This window comes from Entelurus aequoreus, linkage group LG04 (assembly GCF_033978785.1).
Source record: "Entelurus aequoreus isolate RoL-2023_Sb linkage group LG04, RoL_Eaeq_v1.1, whole genome shotgun sequence".
NCBI lineage: Eukaryota > Metazoa > Chordata > Actinopteri > Syngnathiformes > Syngnathidae > Entelurus > Entelurus aequoreus.
The window spans coordinates 69,520,472-69,542,949 of NC_084734.1; the positions used below are offsets into that span (position 1 = coordinate 69,520,472).

General features: G+C 38.8%; 1 protein-coding gene across 2 annotated transcripts in view; it reads right to left on the reverse strand.

The window, feature by feature from the left end:
* Nucleotides 1-882: 882 nt before the first annotated feature.
* cyfip2 (cytoplasmic FMR1 interacting protein 2) overlaps nucleotides 883-22,478 on the reverse strand; it is a 57,075-nt gene continuing 35,479 nt past the window's right edge. The window contains exons 12-30 of one of the 2 annotated variants that reach the window (XM_062045589.1): nucleotides 20,662-20,814; nucleotides 20,364-20,503; nucleotides 19,153-19,300; nucleotides 17,701-17,854; nucleotides 15,822-15,978; nucleotides 15,627-15,723; nucleotides 15,478-15,554; nucleotides 13,892-14,000; nucleotides 13,682-13,801; nucleotides 13,396-13,595; nucleotides 12,184-12,271; nucleotides 11,925-12,068; nucleotides 11,745-11,835; nucleotides 7,386-7,516; nucleotides 5,560-5,632; nucleotides 5,387-5,481; nucleotides 5,065-5,303; nucleotides 2,682-2,829; nucleotides 883-2,590 (exon numbers count right to left, since the gene is read on the reverse strand). In XM_062045589.1, coding sequence (XP_061901573.1) covers nucleotides 2,423-2,590; nucleotides 2,682-2,829; nucleotides 5,065-5,303; nucleotides 5,387-5,481; nucleotides 5,560-5,632; nucleotides 7,386-7,516; nucleotides 11,745-11,835; nucleotides 11,925-12,068; nucleotides 12,184-12,271; nucleotides 13,396-13,595; nucleotides 13,682-13,801; nucleotides 13,892-14,000; nucleotides 15,478-15,554; nucleotides 15,627-15,723; nucleotides 15,822-15,978; nucleotides 17,701-17,854; nucleotides 19,153-19,300; nucleotides 20,364-20,503; nucleotides 20,662-20,814 — 2,532 coding nt within the window. In that variant the 3' untranslated portion in view covers nucleotides 883-2,422. The other variant, XM_062045590.1, reaches the window with a different exon arrangement.

A 22,478-nucleotide genomic window follows, 5' to 3' on the forward strand; every position in this document is an offset into this window, starting at 1 on the left:
TTATATAAATGAAAATTATATAAATAAGAGGCTTGACAGGAATATGTCCAATTTTACTCCAGACCAGGGGTGCCCAAACTTTTTGCCCCCAAGGGTCAAAGTGAAAATGTGCCAATGGTCCACAGGACAAACACAGCGGTTTTTGCCGTGAAACACCACGAGTATGAAATTTAGCCTCATACCGCCATATATCAATGAGGTACAATAGACCGTCAGACTCTATAGATGGCAACTAGTTAGTCTGTGAAAATACATCTATAGATTTTATGGTTACCCCCCCCCAAAAAAAAATTACTGTGGTTTTTACACCAAATTACTGTAAATTGAATAACTAACACTGTCTTTTTTACATTAAAACATCTAGTGGCTGAGCTGACAGTTTACTGTAAAATCTAGTTTTATTACAGTGCATTACTGTAAATAGAAAATGGCAACAGTGTTATTCTTACCGTTAAATTTAGCCCCTTAGCTGTCAGATTTTACAGAAAAAATGTACCGTCATTTTTTACACTGCATTACTATGAACTGAACAACAATTCTGGCAACTGAGCTGCTTTTTAACTGTAAAATCTGTGGTTCTTGTATATACAGTTTATTACTGTCAATGGAAAAATGGTACCACTGATGATGTTACGGTAAACTTGGCTACTGAGGTGCCAGGTTTTAACCATAAAATCTTTTTTATAGCAAAGCCTTGCAGACAGGCCATCAATGATTGTGCAGTTTAAGATCTAGAGTCTAAATGAAGTCACATTTTATGTTTACATATAACACAAGTCAGATTATTTTTATCACCCCCCAAACAAAAAAATAACAGATCAATGTTCGGGTCGAACTGAATACAAAACAAATATACTAATTATTTCAGTTAAACATGTTTTATTTCATGGAAATACAACATCATTTCAAATCCTATGCAGGACCATTGTTGTACATTTTATAGTCTTTTCTCCATTTTCAGTACTTCAAAACATGGTCACTTGTACAATTACATAAACAAAGCCTCATGTCACAAATGGAGCCATTGATGACAATAAATTACACTTCCATGCTAAGGTTTTGCAATGATACACTTGTGCCTTCCTTTTTTACTAGATTAACCTGTAAAAAAACAACAGATCAAAGTTTAATAAATAAAATAAAAAGACAGCAGAGTTACAAAATAAATGTCTCAATTAAGAATTAAAAGATTATCAGTACAGAGTTACTGCTGAATAAGTCATTTTGTTTCTCGTCATATGAAAAAATAGGGGCTCGCTAATTTAGCATATCTTTGTAACACTGCTAAAGCTAAAGCAAAAATCCAACAATAATTAATACTGTTTATATTCAGGAAATGTTCATTTAAGTAACTTTTTTTTTACAGTTTTCTATATTTCACACATCTACTGGACCAGCATCGTCCACACACACACTCCAAACAGGTTAATCTAGTACAGCACTGTCATCATAAAGCCAGAGGTATTTCTTCTAATTGTGTTGTTGTTTTTAACGCTGGTAAAAAGCAAACACTTTCACCCCAAATTGTGTGTTCTTTCCAAATTATGAATATTATCACTGTATCCTTATACAGTATATAAAAATCTTTCCCACAGGCAAACAAGAAAAAAATAAGGTTTCCAGTCAGTATCAGACAAGTATACCAAATATGTGTAAAGTAAAATATTCATAGTAAAACAAGAACAATTACAACACTCAACACTTCACTTAGTTCAACAGTGAAATTTACATTGAAAAATATTGAATAAAAATGTGCCATCAGGCAAGAAAACTGGATGTGATGGGGTGGGATTGGGAATAAGATAATTAAAAGCAAATCAAAACAGCCAAGTACCATTCCCTTGAAAGCAAACAGATGGAGTCAACACAAAAAGTAATGAAGGACTCTTCAAATGGAAATGGAAGGTATGTCATACGCAGAGGGGATTTTTCTAACATGTTATGGTAAACTTAGCTGAGCTGTGAGTCTGACATGTCCGATGCAAATATTGTAAGTATCTATAATAGGACTTATGAGCAACGCGTGGCTGAGATCTTTTTAATAATTCATATTAATTGAAACAGAGTTTAATTTCTTCTAGCAGTCTGGACTCTGATATGACTATTTGGACATATGTGTAAGTAATCCAATCTTCAGGTGTGAAGTCGAAGGAAAGCAGGACATGCATGAGTCTGACTGCGGTGTATATTAAACCTGAAAATAAAAAATAGCGAAGACCTCTTTCCACTTCTGGTCTGATCAACCTCACTGTGCCAGTCATTCAAAGACATGACAGGGACCGTTTAAGATGATTTGTCTTGAAGGCCTTTAGTCAGTGAGGAGGAATTACAGTATCGGACAACTGTAAGAGACCAGCAAGTAGCAAGACACGCCATCGCATGTGTTTGTGTTTCAGTGTGTGCTATGTGTGTGTATTTGTTTTCAACAAGTGGTGGCCAGGGATTGGTGTATAGGAGGTTGGAAACAACGAACATGCTCCACAGTGGAACTGTCAGTCTCCACCGCCTTCATGTACTTGTTTAGGATAGCAAAGATCTCATTGTTAAGGATCTGGTACTTCCTGATGCGATCTGCCATTTTCTTTAGTGGCTGTGAGGGAAGACGGTAATGAAACAGTCAACTGCAGTCAAAACACAATGCCGGAATAATTCGTACTTCCTTTGTAAAACAGTATACAAACCACATTTTTGATGATCTCATCCTTGCCGTCTTGTCTTTGGACCTTCAGCAGGTGGTAGCAGAAGTCAAAAAGATCAAAACGGCGCTGTTGTCCCAACAGAACAATAATGGCACAGCCGGCCCAGTTCAGACCATCCCCAAAGCATTGCCTAAAAGGCAGAGGGACACAAGTCATGACATTTCTGATCCAGACATTTTATTGACAGAAATGAAGAGGACAGGAAAAAAAAACATGTCATGGATTGTCTTCAAAGTGTTTCCCATACATTCATTTGTGGTAGCCTGCTACAAATAAACTTGGAACATCACAAATAAATTGCAGTCCTATAGGAAACCACTGCGCTTGTCTAAACTTGTAACATATGCTTCCTTTTTTGTGCCCACTTGTTGTTGTTTTTGCGTAACTAGGTGGAGTACAGTGTTGTTGAGTGGTATCATAGTAATGAGAAATAGAGAGCAACCTATAGTACGAAAGAAATGTGTTTGCCCTTCCTTATGTTAACATAAGGTGGCAGGAGCATAACAACAAAAATGTATTACATAAAGGGTTTTCCTATACTTTGGTCAATGTGGTAGTCCAAAGAAATGAAAACAAAATGAAAAAAATCCTCTGAGAATGCTCATACAGGATTTTTTTTTTTTTAGATTTGTGCACAAATGCCATCCAATTTACACAAAGCTTTGCATAACAAAGCTTTAATGTATATTGGTTTTAACAAATTACAGTAAATTTAGTATTTAAATTAGGGGTGTCCTGATCTGATATCGGCCCGATATTAGCAATTGTCAAGTATCGGATAATATAGGCTTGCAGCTAAAATCTCCGAAATTTAAGCTCCAATACAAGCAGTCCTGATACGCATTTACTTCCTGCCAGTTCACATCTAAATGTCCTCTAATAAAAAAACAAAGTTGGTCTGTATTTTAGAGTGTTTTACAAAAGGTAAACATGGTAAGCTATAGGCTACTAGGATCTACCAGCTACACAAGAGCTGAGCACACAATAGCACACAAGGTAGGCAGACGTAACGTGTCCTTAGTTGCACATTATTGCAGTCTATAAAACAGTATTTGTTACTATAAAGAAGTATCAAATAATTATAGCTGCACATTACTTACAGATGCAAAGTCGCCAAGGTAGAAGTGTAGAAGGTCTTCAGTAACAAAAGTGTGTACATCTTTTAACTCATGAGCTGAGCGTTATCATAGTAATGATAACTGGAATGGCAACCAATACTGCTAAAAAATGTGTGTTGCCTTTTCATATGTTGACAAAAGATTGCCGTAGCATAAAACACAAAATAATATACATGTATATAGTATTAAGGTTGTCCTGTACTTGGGCCAATACGGTAATTAAAGTAATGAAAATAGCAGGGCTGTGAATCTTTGAGTGTCCTAAGATTCGATTCAATATCGATTCTTGGGGTCACGATTCGATCCAAATTGATTTTTTTTCAATTCAACACGATTCTCGATTCAAAAACGATTTTTTTCCCGATTCAAAACGATTCTCTATTCATTCAATACATAGGATTTCAGCAGGATCTACCCCAGTCTGCTGACATGCAAGCAGAGTAGTAGATTTTTGTAAAAAGCTTTTATAATTGTAAAGGACAATGTTTTATCAACTAATTGCAATAATGTAAATTTGTTTTAACTATTAAATGAACCAAAAATATGACTTATATTATCTTTGTGAAAATATTGGACACATTGTGTTGTCAAGCTTATGAGATGTGATGCAAGTGTAAGCCACTGTGACACTATTGTTCTTTTTTTTATTTTTTATAAATGTCTTATGATAATGTCAATGAGGGATTTTTAATCACTGCTATGTTGAAATTGTAACTAATATTGATACTGTTGTGGATAATATTAATTTTTGTTTCACTACTTTTGGTTTGTTCTGTGTCGTGTTTGTGTCTCCTCTCAATTGCTCTGTTTATTGCAGTTCTGAGTGTTGCTGGGTCAGGTTTGGTTTTGGAATTGGATTGCATTGTTATGGTATTGCTGTGTATTGTTTTGTTGGATTGATTAATTTAAAAAAATTAAAAATTAAAAATTAAAAAAAATTGTAAAATTTAAATAAAAAATATAAAAAAATAGATTTAAAAAAAAAAAAGAGAATCGATTTGAATCGCACAACGTGAGAATCGTGATTCGAATCGATTTTTTCCCACACCCCTAGAAAATAGACAGCAAAAATGTGCATTTTTATCTGGATTTGTGCCAAACACACATGTATATGCCATCCAATTTACACAAAGCTTCCAATTTACATGAAACTTCATGTAAATTGGTTTTCTAACTAGCAAACCGACAACGATGAAAACATTGAACTGCTATGTATTGACCAACACTACTAATGTGTCATTACTTACTCTGCTGTGAACTCATGAGTGCCTACAGGAATGCAATACACAAACTGCATTGCACTCCAGAGGCGATGGAACTCCATGCATTCATCAACATGCATGACACCGTTAGTGGGAGGAGGCCCGCGCCACACCCCGTCCTGCAGGAAGCTGCGGATACGCGTCAAGATGACCTCAAACATGGAGAGGCCACAACACAGACGCTCTTTGGTCAGCAAATCTCCCTCACGGGCAATGGCAATTTGCTACCAGAAAAACAAATTAAACATTAAATCATGTATTTATTACATCTTGAATGCACTTTTTAGGCTCAGTTCTAGAGACTTACCTGAGGGGTTCCCAACCTCTCAATTAGAGGCACAAGGTGAAGAGGGGCGTACTTTGCTTCCAACCTTTTCATCCTCACTTCCAGACGTTCTCCCTCTACGCAACATAAAAATATGCACATGCAATGGGAGATTATATACACATTTGATTTAAACCATCTGCAGCCTGATGTACCTTTGATGTATACTCTTGGTAGTATGTTCTGGAAGGGTGCAGCATGAAGAAGGTCACACACTTCCTCCTGTGACTAATATTTAAAAATAATACAAGATTAGGTCATTTAAATGTGTTCTTTAACTTAAAGAACACCCCTCTAAAGCATGCAGGTGGCAACAAGGCAATGTTAAATTTTCATTCACACACCGAACATTCCTCAAAGTCCCTCTACCCAAGGTTAGTAAGTGTCCAGATCTAAGGACTACATTATAGTGTTGTACTTATGGAAGTTGGGGTATTAGGAAATCCCTTGATTTTGTAAAGCACGGGTGTCCAACTCAAATCCTGAGTGCCAGGTCTGGCCCGCCACATCATTTAATGGGGCCCACCACATTATGGCCCCACACAATATTTTATGTGGCCCGCAACATCATTTAATGGGGCCTGACACATTATGTTATGTGTCCAGCGAAAGGCTGGAAATAATACAGCACTTTCTGGCTAAATGTATTTGTTATTTTAATTTAGACATAAACATTTACAGAATGTTCTACACCTTAATAATATCTGATGATGCAACGAGATGGGTATCAAAAATAAAAATGTAAATATCTACGTGTCACCTTGACTTGCGATTTCCAAGTAAGTTATCCATCATTTAAAACAAACAGTTGCCAATGCAAATTGTGTAACAAGGGTATTATACGCTTATATACACATTTACACGCCCCTCTAAGAGCAGTCATAATTGCAAAGTGGCGTTAAATTAAAAAAAGTTTGAAACCCCTACTGTGGAGGCACACTTGAGGGAGTTAGTAAAACTAACTTGGGCAGAAAAAGTGTCAGTGCATTGGCACAAATTAAGGTAAAATGAGAGTGAAATAAGGAGTTCGTCGTCCACTCTTCTGGAAAGACTTTTCAAAAGATTTGGTATGTCTGTGGGATTTTTTTTTCTATTCCAAAAGAACGTTTGAGGGTTTCTTATGGACCTTGCTTTGTGCCTGGTGTACAGTCATGCACAGGTACAGGCCTTCCCCAAATTGTTCCTCCAAGGCATAGAATTGTCCAAAACATCTTGACAAAACGAAGAAATAGGATTAATGGGGGATGAGGGATTAACCCATGCTTGATTATTTATTAATACTTTTGTCCATATAGTGAAAACACATAGCATACGACTCAATATTATTATTAGGAGACAAGAGGTAAAATGTATGTCCAAATATATATATTACAGAGATTAAAATATATTGTAGCTACTCTAATGCACTATTAAATGTAGCAAAAGTGTTATGTTATGTGGTAGTATGAAGAAAATGAAATATGAAGACTCATGCAATAAAAGAACACATGCATCTAGTTTGTTCAAAATTAAAAGTTACATGCAAATAAAGAAGTACTATAAGTAGGATAGCTGAGATGTGTTGTGTAGAAAGGCATTACTGTACATGCACACATAACCAGAGATTTTAATTATATAGATTTCAAGGCTGATAGAACATTGAACTGTGTCATGCAAACACAAACTGAAACAAAAGAGAAACACAGCAAACCAAACTAAAATAAGAGAAAAATAAAAAAATAGCCTCTGTGTTAAGCTGATAGCAATGAACAAAACCTATGTCCTTACCACCTGTGGTAGATGCCAGCGTGTAATGAAAAATAGAATCATAGTTTCAAGATTAAGCTCATTGTGGCACTCAGAGTGGGAGTGTGAACATTTCTGTCTGTGACTGTGATTTAAATTGGGCATAAACCTTTAAACTCCAAGATGAACAACATTAGCACATTAGCAGTCTAGGCAGCAACATCTACACTAACTTAAGTTGTATGAATTATCTTACCAGAGCTTGCTCGATGAGAAGGCAAAAGAGGATGGCATTTCCCACCTCCCTTAAGCTCTGGAAGACATCTGTCTTGAGCTCAGCGTACTCAATAATATCCTTGAGCTGATGGTGGAAGAACTCCAGGATCCCTGGAATTGAAAAGAATATGGGGATCATACTGTATTCTAGCTCTTCTTAAATAGTGGGCCACGACCAGGTGTCAGGGAGGCCGTGGGAGACAGCACTAGTGTTTGTAGTCATGTCTCCAGTTTGGTAATCAGGGACGTAGCATCAAATTGTTGTCTCCCATACATAATACTCCTGGTGGGCACCCTATTCTATCCTAAACCCAACATCGTCGCTCCATAGACATGCACTTGGTATGTTTACATACACTAAACAACAAACTATTGTATGCATTTAGTTGAAACTAGGGGGGGGGGTCATACAATATGATCTATGTATTGATAGAAGGAGTTTTAAGTCCAAAGTAAAAGACCAACCGTGCCCTGATACCACTTCAAATGAGGGTTGCTATTGTTGTGTACAAGCTTGCCAGTGGGGCAGAATAGACAGTTATTGCTAATCAGTTTGGAGTGCACAAATGCATCGTGAAGAAGTGCATGCTTCATTGTCTTCCCTAATCTCACTCGTAGTTGTTTCTGGAGTCCAAATTAAGCCGGCATCTTCCATTTTTTTAGCAACCTTCTTCAATGAATATGTTTCTTTTTTTTCTCTTCCATGGATGCACTTTAAAATGTTCTGTTCTTTTACTTTGTGAAGAAAATACACAGTCTATTTTTCATTCCAGTTGTTGCAATGTTTTAATTGAATAAGATCCGCTTCTGGGTCTGTTGAAACTGGCACATGCACGGTACGGAGGGTTAAAACAGTGGAGAGATCTAGTTTTCAATCGCATAATCTCTGTGTTAGTCCGACTTTTCAAAAGCCAAACACGATCATCAGATTTCAACCTGAAGAAACCTAGCATGAAAGAAGTGGAGGGAGTGGGGAGGAGTGCAAGAGTGGAGTTCCCTACAAAGTCTATAAAATGTGATGGGACGGAAATGTCGCCTAGGAGGACATCTGGAAATGGAATCTCCAAAAGGATCAAGTTCCTTATTCAGGGGTTTATGATGTTCTACCCAGCCCACCCAACCTGTTTTTTGTGACAAGGTGGAGACAACGGCTTGTCCCCTCAGCTTCAAAACTGGGACCTTGAAGCACATCCTGAGCAACTGTTCTAATGCTCTGAGCGAAGGCCGCTATCGTTGGAGACAATAACAGGTCCTCAATCAAGTCCATTACTAAGGCCATTAGCAAGGGGATCGGAGCCGGCAGGAGCATCAACACTACTACCAGAACTATCCAGTTCCTCAAGGCAGCCGAAGCGCAAACCCAAGAACCACTTGGGCGTCAGCAGACCAAGACTGATGATGTCAGTTGACTTGGATCAGCAGCTTAGAGTCCCATCTTGTAATAACCCAGTCTGCCTTGAGAGCAGACATCAACTTGGATTTTAGGCGCCACAAGGCAACTGATCTTGCTGGAGTTGACTGTGCCCTGGGAGGAAAGGATGGAGGAGGCTCAAGAGAGGAAGAGGGCAAAATATGAGGAGCTTGTCGAAGACTGCAGCAGAAATGGGTGGAAGACCAGGTGCAGGCCGGTTGAGGTGGGCTGTCGGGGAATTGCCATTCTTTTAGCAAGGCCTATGGAACTTTGAGCATCACATGTCAAATCAGGAGGAGTGTCATTCAATCAGACATAGAGGCAACAAAAAAGGCATCAAGATGGCTCTGGCAAGTGGGGGCTGTAAGCCACTTGGACACAGGCTTGATCAACCCTGGCCGGGTCGCCTGGTAGAGGGTGTCAGTTACAAGACCTGAAACATCCATGGAAGCCAGGTTTGTGCAAAGAGAATGTATGTATGTTGAACTATGTACAGTATATTGAACTAGTTAATGAACTAAACTTAGAATTTCTTTAAGTGGTTGCAGATGTTGCTTATTGATGCTTTTTTATTATTCTATTTTGATAACCTGGGGAAATATTATCAGGTTTTTAATAGGAAATCCATTTAGAGGGGGATAACAGAACATCATTGTTGTAGTACCGGTATGTGGATTTCTGAGAAAACAACCCTTCTTTGAAAACTTTATTTCCACCCACTCTCAAGCACATGAGCCATGTGGCAAAGTAAGCACTTACTAATGATAATCTAAAGATACCAGAAGGAATCAAGAAATTGTCAGGTAAATTGTTGGGCTGCCCTGACCCACATTGTTTTAGAGTGCCATGAGGCTCTTGTATCAGAGGATGAGAGGATCATTAACTGCTGGTAGTCAGCTTCAAGCAGTAAATCCGGTCAGAACTCATGGTACAGAACATCCGTAATCAAAGGATTACTTAACCCTTCTTTCACGGATATCCCATCTGACAAACGTCTAATCTGAACATACAGTTCCTGTCAAAATGTAAAGAAGCGGGTCAGAAAGGAAGCTGGTTAATAATCTCATATAAACAACATTTGTAAAGTTAGAAATAACTTAAAGTTAGTAATATTTCCAGATGACACAACTGTGTTTTGTTCAGGAGTGAACACATTGAGGCTAATACAAATAATTTACAAAATAAGAAACTATTTGATAAAAACAGATTATTTTTTAATCTTAGCAAAACTAAAAAAAAATGCTATTCGGTAACAGTACAAGAGAAAGTTAAGCACAAATACAAATAGAGTAGACATTTTTCATTTTGTTGTCAATGAATGTAAACATTTATGGTTATCTTTTTATTTCTGAAAATCCACAAAATACTTGAGGTTTGCCACTGACTTCCTCTTTTAATCTGTGGATACGGAAATAACTACTGTAGTTATTGGTACATTTTGTGGTAAGTCCAAAAAGTCCAATGGAAACTAGACCAATAAACTTGAATTCCATTTGTTATTTATGTTGCTTTTGGCATTGTTAATATTTAATTGCAACATTTTATAATTTAAGATGACAAGACCTAATCAAAACAAAACAAAAAAACATTCAAAAGTAATGCAGAAATTGTACTGTATAACATTACATTTCAGAGACAACATCTACAGTGTATACTTTCAAATGACAGTAACTAGTAACATACAATGCATTTAATTTTAATCATTTTAAATAGTGTGGCAAATATTAAAAACACACCCAACTGCAGTAAATGTGGTTCTTAATATATGGTTGTACCGATTCGTTACCAGCAAAAAAAATCAAGTGTCAGATTATATCAGCTTGCAAAAACACATCTCCTGTATAAACACTGTTAATAGAAGCAGTCCTGCAACATGTTTACTTGTGCAAAGCTGGACAGACAGTTAACAACTAAATATCATCAAATAAGCACACAATGTTGGTCTTTTTTGTATTTTAATGAAGTAATTTCCAAAAGGTGAACATGGTAACTATAGGCTACTAGAAGCTAAGCAGCTACAAAATAGCTAATCACACAATACCACACAAGCTAGTCCCTGAGTTGAACAATATAGCAGTCTAAAACACAATAACTGTCAATGTAGAGAAGTATTAAATAATTATGGTTGCATATTACTTAAAAATACAAATTATCCAAGGCATATGTGTATTAGAAAGCATTCAGTAACAAATGTGTCCACATCAGTTAATTTACTGCATTATGATTTCAACTTAATTAATGATTGTAAGTGCCGCCACAAAACCTACCACTCCACTTAAAAACGAAATTAAAGGCAGCATAAGTCCATTCCAGATGGTAAATTATCAATGTTAGTAATTTTCAAACCTACCTTTGTTCTCTGAGTAATTTCATTTGATCAAGCCTTTTCTAACATTCCACAATACAAAATAATAAAAGTATGTATGATTTTTGCTAATATCATATCAGATCAATATCGGTATCGGCCAATATTCAAGGCCCAAAGTTTTTGAGACTCTTACTGAGTTAGCAAAATGGACAAAACTTGTCAAAAGCTGAAAAAACTAAGAAAAGGCACACATGCTGGAGTGGTGAGTTATGACTTCTCCTGCACTGCAAGTGAAGTGGAAGGGTCCCCATCTCCAACAATGTTTTGCCCTGCTTTCTTACCTGCAGGGGCCTAAATGAATCGTTTGTTTACAGAGACACGGTTTGCACAAAGAGGAATATTTGGGTTGATCTCAAAGTTCATAAATCGAAAAGTTGTTAATCGAGGTTCCACCGTATAGGTATTGGAAGTGAAAAAGTTGTATTAAGACACCCCTAATTCAAATGTGCAATCTACTAATAAAAGTCTCAATCAATCAATCAATGTTGTCTGTGACAATGTCTTCATTGTCAAATCAATGACAGGGAAGACACTGTCACAGAGGGGTAACAAAAGCTCACCTGGGGAGCCATACTCATGGCGGGGTAGGCGGCAGATTTTGGGCATGACTTCTATCAGTGTTTTTACATACTGCAGAATGGTGCCCTGTAACTAGAATGCAAGAAGAGGACACACCACCAAGATGAAACACAAAATGACTTTGATGATCTATAAAAATAAAAGGCGATGACAATGTATACCAGGCTTTTGACAATCTTTAGCAGCTCCTCCATCACAACGGCAATGCCTTGATAGCCGAGCAGACGACAAATTGTCTTAAAATGAGGCGGGCCAACAAAGTTTCTGTAGGAGCTGTATATGTGAGAATAGGCAATGTTCAGAGGCTGAGAGGGGGAAGAGGACACAAAAAAGGAAAACAGTGTTAGTGTTGCCCTTTCCAACCTTGTCAAACAAGCTTTTAGAAATTAAATGTAAAGTGTGTCAGTGATGGTAGCATACCTTGGACCCATACAGGTAGTAAGGCTGCACATTGGCTGGCTTGTCTCTTTGAGGCTCCTGGGTGAAGGGAATGGCTGTGCGTACAAAGCTGAAAATAAAACATGTACATGTTAAAAAAAAGCGTATACTAAAAATAAAATATGCTAATGTTGAAACATAACAGTACAGTGGAAACTCAATTAATGAAGCCCTCTATTTGTGCACCTTTTGTTTTACAAACTTTTATTTCGAGCCAAATATGCATCTGTGTGCAAACCACGTCTCTGTGTACGAACGCTTCATTCATTTTGTGTCCCGCCTGCAGCCATTTTGTGCTGCAGTGCACAGCATTTTTGGAAAGGCGCAGCCCTCCACGTCACTTGCTGCACATTACAGTACACTACTAGTCACTAATCGGAGTGAGTGTCTTTGGTGTTTTTTCCCACATTTTGACAACTTTTGTCCATTCTGCTAACTCAATAGGAGTCCCAAAAACACAACAGGCCAGCATGGAAAGACGATAGATATATATATAAAAAATACAAGAGTACATTAATGACGCTCGCAAGTATAGAAGAATCGGCGAAGCGGGCTTCGTACTACGGCACATTTTAATTGTGATGAGCCTGGACTTTCCTGGAAAATTATGACAAAGCAGACTTACAGTATATCACAGAGGAGGAGAAGACTACCGTACCTTTTGTTCAGAGGCGCCTCTTCAAACAGAACACACACAGCCCCTCCGCCCGCCCTTTCTCTTTTCCCCCTCTGTATGCGCTTTTCTCATCAGCTCCTCTTTTGCCAATGTAAGTTGAATTTAATTTTTTAAATGTTGATTATTGTAGCAATATGGTTGTTAAAGTTAAGAATTTTTGTGATTTCTGATCATTTGTGAGGGCATTGAAGGGACTTCTGTGTGTATGTGCATTAGCAGAGCAGCGCATACAGAACAGTTGAGCTTGTCGTTGGTGTTTTGGTAAATAGATAGTTGATTTATCACTCCCTTGTTATGTTTGTTTGATACATAGTAGTGTATAGCATTTTATATTGTTTTCAAAATGTACAAACCTTCACTAAAATATGGACTTTTCTTGTAGCTGGAACCCATTATTCACATTTACATTGTTTGTTATGGATGAAATTTGTTTCACTATACAAACTTTTCAATTTCAAGAACCAATTTAATTTGTAAATCGAGGTTCCACTGTGGTACATATTGTATCAAACACTAACCGGTTTGTGGATCCGTTGTAGCAGTAGTTTGGGAGGAAATCAAAATTAAGCTCCCAAAAGACGTGCAGTGTAATTCGTCCGTAGGGAGCAGAGACATTGTGATTGGCCTCCCGGAACATGGCATCAAAGCTGTCAAGGGTCATGTGCTTGCACAGAAGCCGGTGGGTGAGTCTGTTGATCTCCAGCAGCCATTCCAACTCCTGACCAAGAATATTGCAAAATGTGGACTTTAAAGTGTGAATTGAAGGCATAGATTTACTGATATCTCAATGGTGTGTGATTTTACCACGATGGAAGTCAGATCCTCGCTTTCAAAGCGGCTGATGGCATGGTCAAGAGACTTGTACATGGCAGCTGAGATCCTCTGTGTGATCAGGCGGTTCAGGTCAATGGAGCGACCCAGTAGCTGCAGGACAGATGGGACAGTTCGTAAGTATAGTTAGAGGGTGTACAAAAGGTTCTTACCAGAAACTAAAAATATATATTTTTTGATTACCTGTACATGTCTCTGTTTGAGCAGCGTCTCATAGCGGTTTGAAGGAGGGTATGGTATAATCACGCCATAGTTTTTACACTCTGCACGGAAGCGCTTATCTAGTAGGACGCTGTGGAACATATGTCAAAAATATTTAGAACAGTGATTATCAACTGGAGGACCCGTGTTCATCGTTCTTTGCTTGGTAGAGACAGGCCGACTTTTGTGTCCTTTCAGTAAATGTTTGCCATATTTTTAGTTACTCCATTATACATGATTTTTCCAAAGAGGGTTTTTTGCATGTTAAATTAAAAAAATTAAATGGCCAAATATTTGACAGGGGTATGATGCACTGGCAGTTATTTGAAAATACCCCAAAGCCAAACAGAACATAAAAGTCCTTCCTTTTTCCAACATAAAAACATTTAAATTTTTTTTTTTTTTTTCAAGTCTCTACAACAACTGCAGCCCTAAACAAAAATACCAAACATGTCATGCTTTTGTTATTTAACCCTTTGAAGGACTTTTGATCAAATCACAGTTGTCAATTGGTATACATTTGCTAACAGGAGTTATTTTACAAATTTAAACTTGTAACATTATCTGATCCAAAAGCCTTCAAGAAGGGTCAAAATAAAACATGAAATGTTTGATATTTTTTATTTAGGACTGTTTATTCAGAAATTTGAGCAGAAAAAAAATACAAACCCAAAACAGTTTGTGCACTTCAACAACTGTCACTCAAGTAAATAATTAGAGCTATTTGACTCTTATGAGTCGTTTGCTTGCGAACCGTTATTACTTGCGCATCTCAATTAATTAAATGAGCTGTTTGCAGCATTTGCACAGATGTCTAGAGGGCGCTAACTTTCCAATTTATTTTACAAAATATATCCCACCCTCTTCAGGCTTCTAGGACGTAATGACGCAACCACGTACATACTGTACGTAAGACATGCATGCGCATTAGTTTTGGGTGTAGTTAGCTAATAATAGCGATTTGGATGATTAGTGTTAGCTGTCATTGAATGTACATTCCATCATAACAACAACATGACTGCAAATTGTTCGTTACTGCTCTTGGACTGGTTTTGTATATGTGCACGCGCTCTCTGCGTGTACGTGTAAGTATACCGCCGTAAACACAAACCATTTTATTCTGGCCAGTAAAAAAATTTACTACACAAACTTAGTAGTTGTGAAAAATATAGATATAACACAAATGTGTTTTGTTAAACCATTAATGGTAACACAAACTAGACAATGGTGTTCTTGTTATATGTTTTTGCTTAGAAAAATGTAACTGTGAGCAAATTGCAAACAGCCCCTTTAAAATATTGTGCAAAAGTGATTTAATTTCAGGAGTTTAAATAAGAAAAAAGGGTCCAATTAAAGGCAAAGGTAGTTTTTGCAGTTAATTTTTTGATTGGAGCAGGAAACAATATTGAACTTAAAAAAAATATGATTTAGGACAAACTCTATTTGGAGTTTGTATTTGCTCTACACTGATAATGTGTCCTACAGCCAAATCAGTTGAGAACCACTAATGGATGCATTGTAATGTATCACTAACTACTAACCTACAAGGAGTAATTCACTTCTCCTACCTTCCAGCCATTGCTTTGTAGTAAGCAAATATTTGATCAGCCAACTTGTAGACAAACTGATCGAAACAAAGGTTTACCTGCAAACACAGAAAAAATAGTGAGTCTAAGAATATAAAAAAAACGGTTAGCATGTAACCATTATATTTTACCTCAGCTTCAATTTCATCATAAAGGAACTGCTTCTTGAACTTAGTAAGAGCATAGTAGCCGCTGTCATTGTACAAGTCCAGAGGATACAGCACATACCTAGGAGAGGCAGCAACGCAAATAAACATACTGTAAACATACTGTAAACATACTCTGCTGATACATAATTTAACTTGTCAAAGGAAGGTCAGTCTCACTCCATCATCGAAGGCTCCTTGGTCTCCAGAATGTGGTCAGTAAGGATCCAAGGCATGGACATCTCAATAGGGAACTGGATTCTGCGTCCCATGGTCAGCTCAAGAAAGAACTCTCTAAACCACAGTTGGGATAGATCACAGCACTGCTGCAGGGCCTCTGGACATTGAAGGACACAAAAGAGCATTAAGGCTGGAATAGACCCCCCGATGGAGTCTTGTTTGATTTATAGTTCTTCCATGGTGGGGTGGTGCTAGACTTGTAATTCTCTTCCAAAACACTTAGAGGCAGTGTCTCCAGAAGGTGCAACTGCAGCTGTTGTTGACTAGATACTGTGTGTTTACTTCCTGTGCCGAGTGATGTCAACGACTGAACCACAACATCAACATTGTTGTCTACACTGGAACTATCCATCCATCCATCCATTTTGTACCGCTTGTCCCTCTCGGAGTCGCCTATCCCAGCTGCACTAGGGCGGAAAGCGGGGTACACCCTGGACAAGTCACCACCTCATCGCAGGGCCAACACAGGTAGACCGACAACCTTCACATTCACACACTAAGGGCAATTTAGTGTTGCCAATAAACCTATCCCCAGGTGCTTGTCTTTGGAGGTGGGAGGAAGCCGGAGTACCCGGTGGGAACCCACACAGTCACGGGGAGAACATGCAAACTCCACACAGAAAGACCCCGAGACCGGGGATCGAACCCAGCACCTTCGTATTGTGAGGCACACGCACTAACCCCTGTGGCACTGTGCTGACACTGGAACTAATCATTCACAATCATCAGTTTACTTTTAATGGACGTTTTACTTATAAACCAGAGGAAAATACTTTCATGAAGATGGACTGTGCAACTTCTGAACGACTAGCGACAGAGGACGCTGTTATTATCTGCAACATTATTCAGCCATTCGGGACATGGGACAAGAGAGTACATGTAATTGTAAATAAACAAAACTGTTAAAAAATGATGGTATAGTTATGTTCAGAGTTCGAAAATGTTTCTCAGTATACTGTGCCTAAAAGATTATTGACGTAGAATGAGAAGTGTTGAGTGTGAGAGAAAAAGACGTGTGGGCACGAGAAAGAATATGTGTCGGACTTGAACCTGTTTTTAGCACACGATTGACAATAAAAGTTTAAAAGAGTGTCGTACTTTGTGACTTCTTCTGGGCGCAACAACAACACAACACGCTGAAAAAAAACACATACAGTAATATATTTTTAGAGCGCACCGAGATATTAAGTACACATTATCAGTTGTCATGCAATTGTTTAATCACTCTTCTTTTATTTTATACAGTAATTTGTGCATTTCAAGCAAAAAGTCTGCTTGCCTGTGTTCAGGGACCCACCTCGGCAAAAACTGACCATTCACAGCTCTGCGTTCTGTGTCGCCGGGGACGCAAACCTAGGATTTTTGGGAGGTGCACGTAGGCTACACGGGAGGCTACGCAGGGGGAGGGAGGACCACGACGTCGCCTACTCAAGCTACGTGACGCAAGAGTATACACCAGGCTTTAGTCCCAATAAAGACACCTGTACACATTTTAGTGTTGTTTTGAAGTTTAAATCGTGTTGAAAAAAATATACTTTCATTATTAGATGTGGGATCTGAGCCGAGGATGTCGTTGTGTCTTGTGCAGCTCTTTGAGACATTTGTGATTAAGGGCTATACATGTAAACTTTGATTGATCAATTATGATACTACACAGGCAATGGTATTGGAACACAACACCAACAGACCAGTAGGAAGCAAAAAGGAAGAAATAAAATTCAACACAATCTTCTACTACTTAGTCTCACACCTAAATTTGTATTTAGTTGATTAAAAGCACCCACTGCATTTGTCAATGAGCTGTTTCACTTTTTCTCACCGCTGAAGTTGAGCAAGTGTGTGAAGAAGAAGGATTGTTTGTGGAAGTCCTCTATGGCCACCACAATGGGTCCATCCAGGCTGCTGCGCAGAGTCTTTTTAGAGCCACTCTTGTCTGCAATCAATGACTCAAGCATGGTGCGCACCATGTACAGCTGCAGGGGAACACAAAGGAGAACCCATGAAGAAGAAGGAAACCCCACATAACACTGCACAAGTAGCATACACACGTATAATAAGATCCACTGAGCTACTATATAGCAGTAAAACAGTTCTACACAACTGCAAACTACAACTATGTATAGTAATAGACATAATGATTGCACAGTGGCCTAGTTGTTAACATGTTGGCCATGCGGTCAGGAGATCTTGGCTCAAACTGTCTCACTTAAATTGCCAATTTCCCTTGTTTTACCCATATTCATCATATCACCAGTTGGGACACATTCAATGACTCTTACAATTACAGAATATGAATTAAGGAAAACGGGTATTTATTTTAGAGTGCACATTTCATCCACACACATCTATGCAAGTAGATAAAAAAAAATAGAAGTCTGTTCACATAAAAACACAGTCACTGGCTGTTATGCGCACCAGAAAAAAAACAACCACAGATGACTGGCACATAAAATCTCTGCTCATTTATATAGTGATACATTAGATGTGCAATGATGTGTACATTATCTTTATAATCAGCGCATAAGACTCGTCTCGCAGACGAACACCTGCAATCCGAAATGGCTCTGATGGTAGAGTGGTCATCCAGAAACATGAGTGTTCCTGGTACAAAATGAGCTTCCGCCATTCCAGTCACTGCTGTTGTGTCCTTGGGCAAAAAACTGATCACCCTCCTTGCTCCAAGAGCCACTCACGTTGGTTTATGAATATGAATGAATGTTTGGTGGTGGTTTTTCCGTCAGTCTACCCCAGGGCAGCTGTGGCTACGAATGTAGTTTAACACCACCAATGTGAGAATGTGGAGCGAATGACTGATGGGTGCTCGGTTCTCACTGTAAAGTGTGTGGAGTGTCTCAAAAATCATTATATGAATTTAACCCATTATAAATTTTAATATTATCCTAAGAGTTAACAGCACAGAACCTTACCCTAAACATTAATGAAGTCATTGCCAAGTATCAAGCCAAAAGTGCATGGAATGAGATCTACTGGATTGCAAACACCAAATGTCAGGACTATGCATAGAATTCATCAAATAAATAAGGTAGTGGCAGATTATTGTGATATATGTTGTTTTGAAATGTAAAGAAACCACCAATGAACATTGAACCGAAACCGTGACCACAAACCGTGATAAGATCTTAACTGTGAATTTTGTAACTATTCCACTTGTACAAGTCAGCTAAATATATATTTTTTCTAATTTGCCTTTTTTGTTCAGATTTGTGAGGATGTAAGTAAGTGAATTATGCGTCTTTCTGCGAGATTGTACCTGTGTACTCGATGGTCCCACAGCTCTCCGAGGAACCTTGATATCAAATCCCCCTTTCGGGTCCTTTTCCCCCCTCAGACAAGGGTCATTTGGAGGTTCCCTCGCCCCTTCCCAGTCACAGACGGTCTTTCGAATGGCCTGCAGAACACTGGAGAAAAAAAAGGGATTATCGATCCACACAATACAACATCACATAAAAGTGACCTATCTATATCAATCTATAACATCTCATCCTGGTTCAACTTCCTCACTGTCACCGTCAAAACAAAACTCTCCTGCATAATAAATTAGGCCAGGAAAATAACCAAAACAGCTCAACTTTTTCTGACTGAACTGCATAGGCGCTCAGTGGGAAAGAAGTCCATCCTCATACAGTAACTGAGGACCCCGTCGACCCCCTGCATCACTCCTTCATGCTGCTGCCATCAGGCAGACAATACACAACCGCACTGGCCAGGAAAAACATTTACAAGAAATCATTCATCCCTCTCTTCAATAACTGTTCTAAACAACATGAAAAACTAAAAGAAAAATGTACATGGGTGTTGAAATTATGTTTTTGTTTGGTTGCTTGTCTATGCATGGTGCAATCATGGTGCGCAATATATATTATTGGTTAATTATTTTTTTGTTTTTTTTGTTGTTTTACTTTTGTAGCTGTATGTAGAAAGGGCCCTGCTGGAGTGGCAGCTGGTTGAATCAGCTGTGCTCTTTTAATGTATTTAATGTCCTTTGTGTTCTTTGATGTTTCCCTCTTGCACACATGTTTGTGTGCTATGGCTATGAGTTTTTTTTCTTTGGCCTTAGTCTGGACCCCCTCTCAGGTGCCCAGGCTTAGACTCAATATTCTTTTTTCTCACCCCCCCCCCCCAGCGTTTACCTATTTCTCATCTTTTTTGTAAGGGGCGCCGGAAGTTGGCGGACCCGTCAGCAATCCTGTTCTGTCTCCCTGTAATGTTTGTCTGCTCTTGAATGGGATTGTGCTGAAAATCTTAATTTCCCCTTGGGGATTAATAAAGTACTTCTGATTCTGATTCTCAAATCCCCCTTTAGGGTCATTATCCCCCCTCTTTTGTATGCCTAGTGCTGTATCTAAATGTGATTTTAATTTTGTGATCGAAGCCGTGTCAAAGACAAAATTTCTGTTTTTCATGTAGAAACAGACAATAAGGCTATATTCTATTATATCAGATCTGATAATCAATGTGTACCTAATGAGGACATTCTTTTTCTTGCGGACAGCCTGTCGCAGAGGCTCCCTGAGGGTCATCTGGGCAAAGTCCTGCAGCGCAGCGTAAATGGTATTCCTGATTGCCTGATTAAAAACGGACTCCATTCGGCCCATCAGAACCTGCACAACATTATAAGCATGAAAACTGAACGTTGGACATTGGAATTAGGTAAAACACATTTGATAGACAAAAACACACAGTTTTATTACACTTGTGAAAAGCTACACAAACTATAAAAATGACCATAATAATCAATACCTTTAGTGTTCTTTCATACCTGAAGCCCTTTGATCATGGCAATCACTTCCACCAGGGCAAATTTTTCCTCACTGGTGTAATTGTATCGCGTGGCTCGTTCATACTCCTCTGCTGTGCCTGGACAATCCTTATTACAGAACTTATCTGTGGGATGGACCAGCTTCCATGAGTACTGAAAGAATCAAACAAACCTCTCAACATCCATCAGCATCAGCTCCCCCCAGGGCTGCGTGCTAAGCCCCCTACACCAGTGGTTCTTAACCTGGGTTCGATCGAACCCTAGGGGTTCGTTGAGGCGGGCTCAGGGGTTCGGCGGAGGTCAAGACACACCCGACTCATCGTGTAAATAAAAACTTCTCCCTATCGCCGTATTATGGGTACGGTAACAGCAGAAGTCAAACTGATTTGCAGGTGTGTAATTTGTTGTGAGTTTAGACACTGTGTTGGTTTTGTTGTTTGAACAAGGTGATGTTCATGCACGGTTCATTTTGTGCACCAGTAAAAATACATGGTAACACTTTAGTATGGGGAACATATTCACCATTAATTAGTTGCTTATTTACATGCATATTAGTAACATATTGGCTCTTAACTAGTCATTATTAAGTACTTAATGCCTTATTCGGCATGGCCTTATTATAACCCTAACCCTGGCCCTAACCCTCTAACCCTAACCAAATAACTCTAAATTAAGTCTTTGTTACTTAGAATATGTTCCCCATACTCATCATCATCATTTCTTTTTATTCCTTTCATGAAAATGCATATATACAAGCCATGTACAGTTGACACTTTCATTGTTTTTTTGTTTCTTATACATTTCCATGATCAGAAAGGAGCAGATGAAAGAATACTATTCTTATATTTATCTGCCCCCTACTAAAGTGTTACCAAAAACATACAACTTTGTCTTGAATTTGAAAAAAAAACAACATTTCATTTTTCACTAAAGAAGGGTTCGGTGAATGCGCATATGAAACTGGTGGGGTTCGGTACCTCCAACAAGGTTGAGAACCACTGCTCTACACTCATGACTACACCCCTGCTCATGCCAGCAATACCACTATTAAGTTTGCAGACGACACCACAGTAGTGGGACTCATTTCTGGGAGGGATGAGTCTGCCTACAGAAATGAAGTGGAGTGGCTGACTGGGTGGTGCAGGGAAAACAACCTGGTCCTTAACACCACCAAGACGAAGGAGCTGATCATGGATTTCCGGAAGAAAAAAACAATAAACATCCAACCACTGTACATCAATGGGGACTATGTGGAAAGGGTCTCTAACTTCAGGTTCCTGGGGATCCAGATCGAGGAAGACCTGTCGTGGAGTATGAACACCTCAGGGACCATCAAAAAGGCACAGCAGTTACTTTACTTTCTGAGACTCCTCAAAAAGAACAACCTGTCACAAAACTGCTTGTGTCCTTCTATCGCTGCTCAATAGAGAGTGTGCTGACATACTGCATGTGTGTATGGTATGCCAGCTGCACGGCGGCAGAGAGAAATGCACTTCAGAGGGTCATAAAAACTGCCATAAAGATCACTGGCTGCTCTCTCCCCTCCCTAGATGAACTGTACAGTGCCAGGTGCCTCAAAAAGGCCCAAAACATCATAAGGGACCCATCTCACCCTGGACATAAACTTTTTGAACTGCTGCCCTCGGGCAGGAGATACAGGACAATAAAATGCCGGACAAACAGACTAAAGAACACTTTTTACCCGAGAGCAATAGTGTCGCTGAACACAAGACGACAATAATGACTGTGCATGTGAGCTGTGTGCTTGGTATTTTTATGTATTTTTATCTATTTATCTATGTTCTTATGTTTTTATG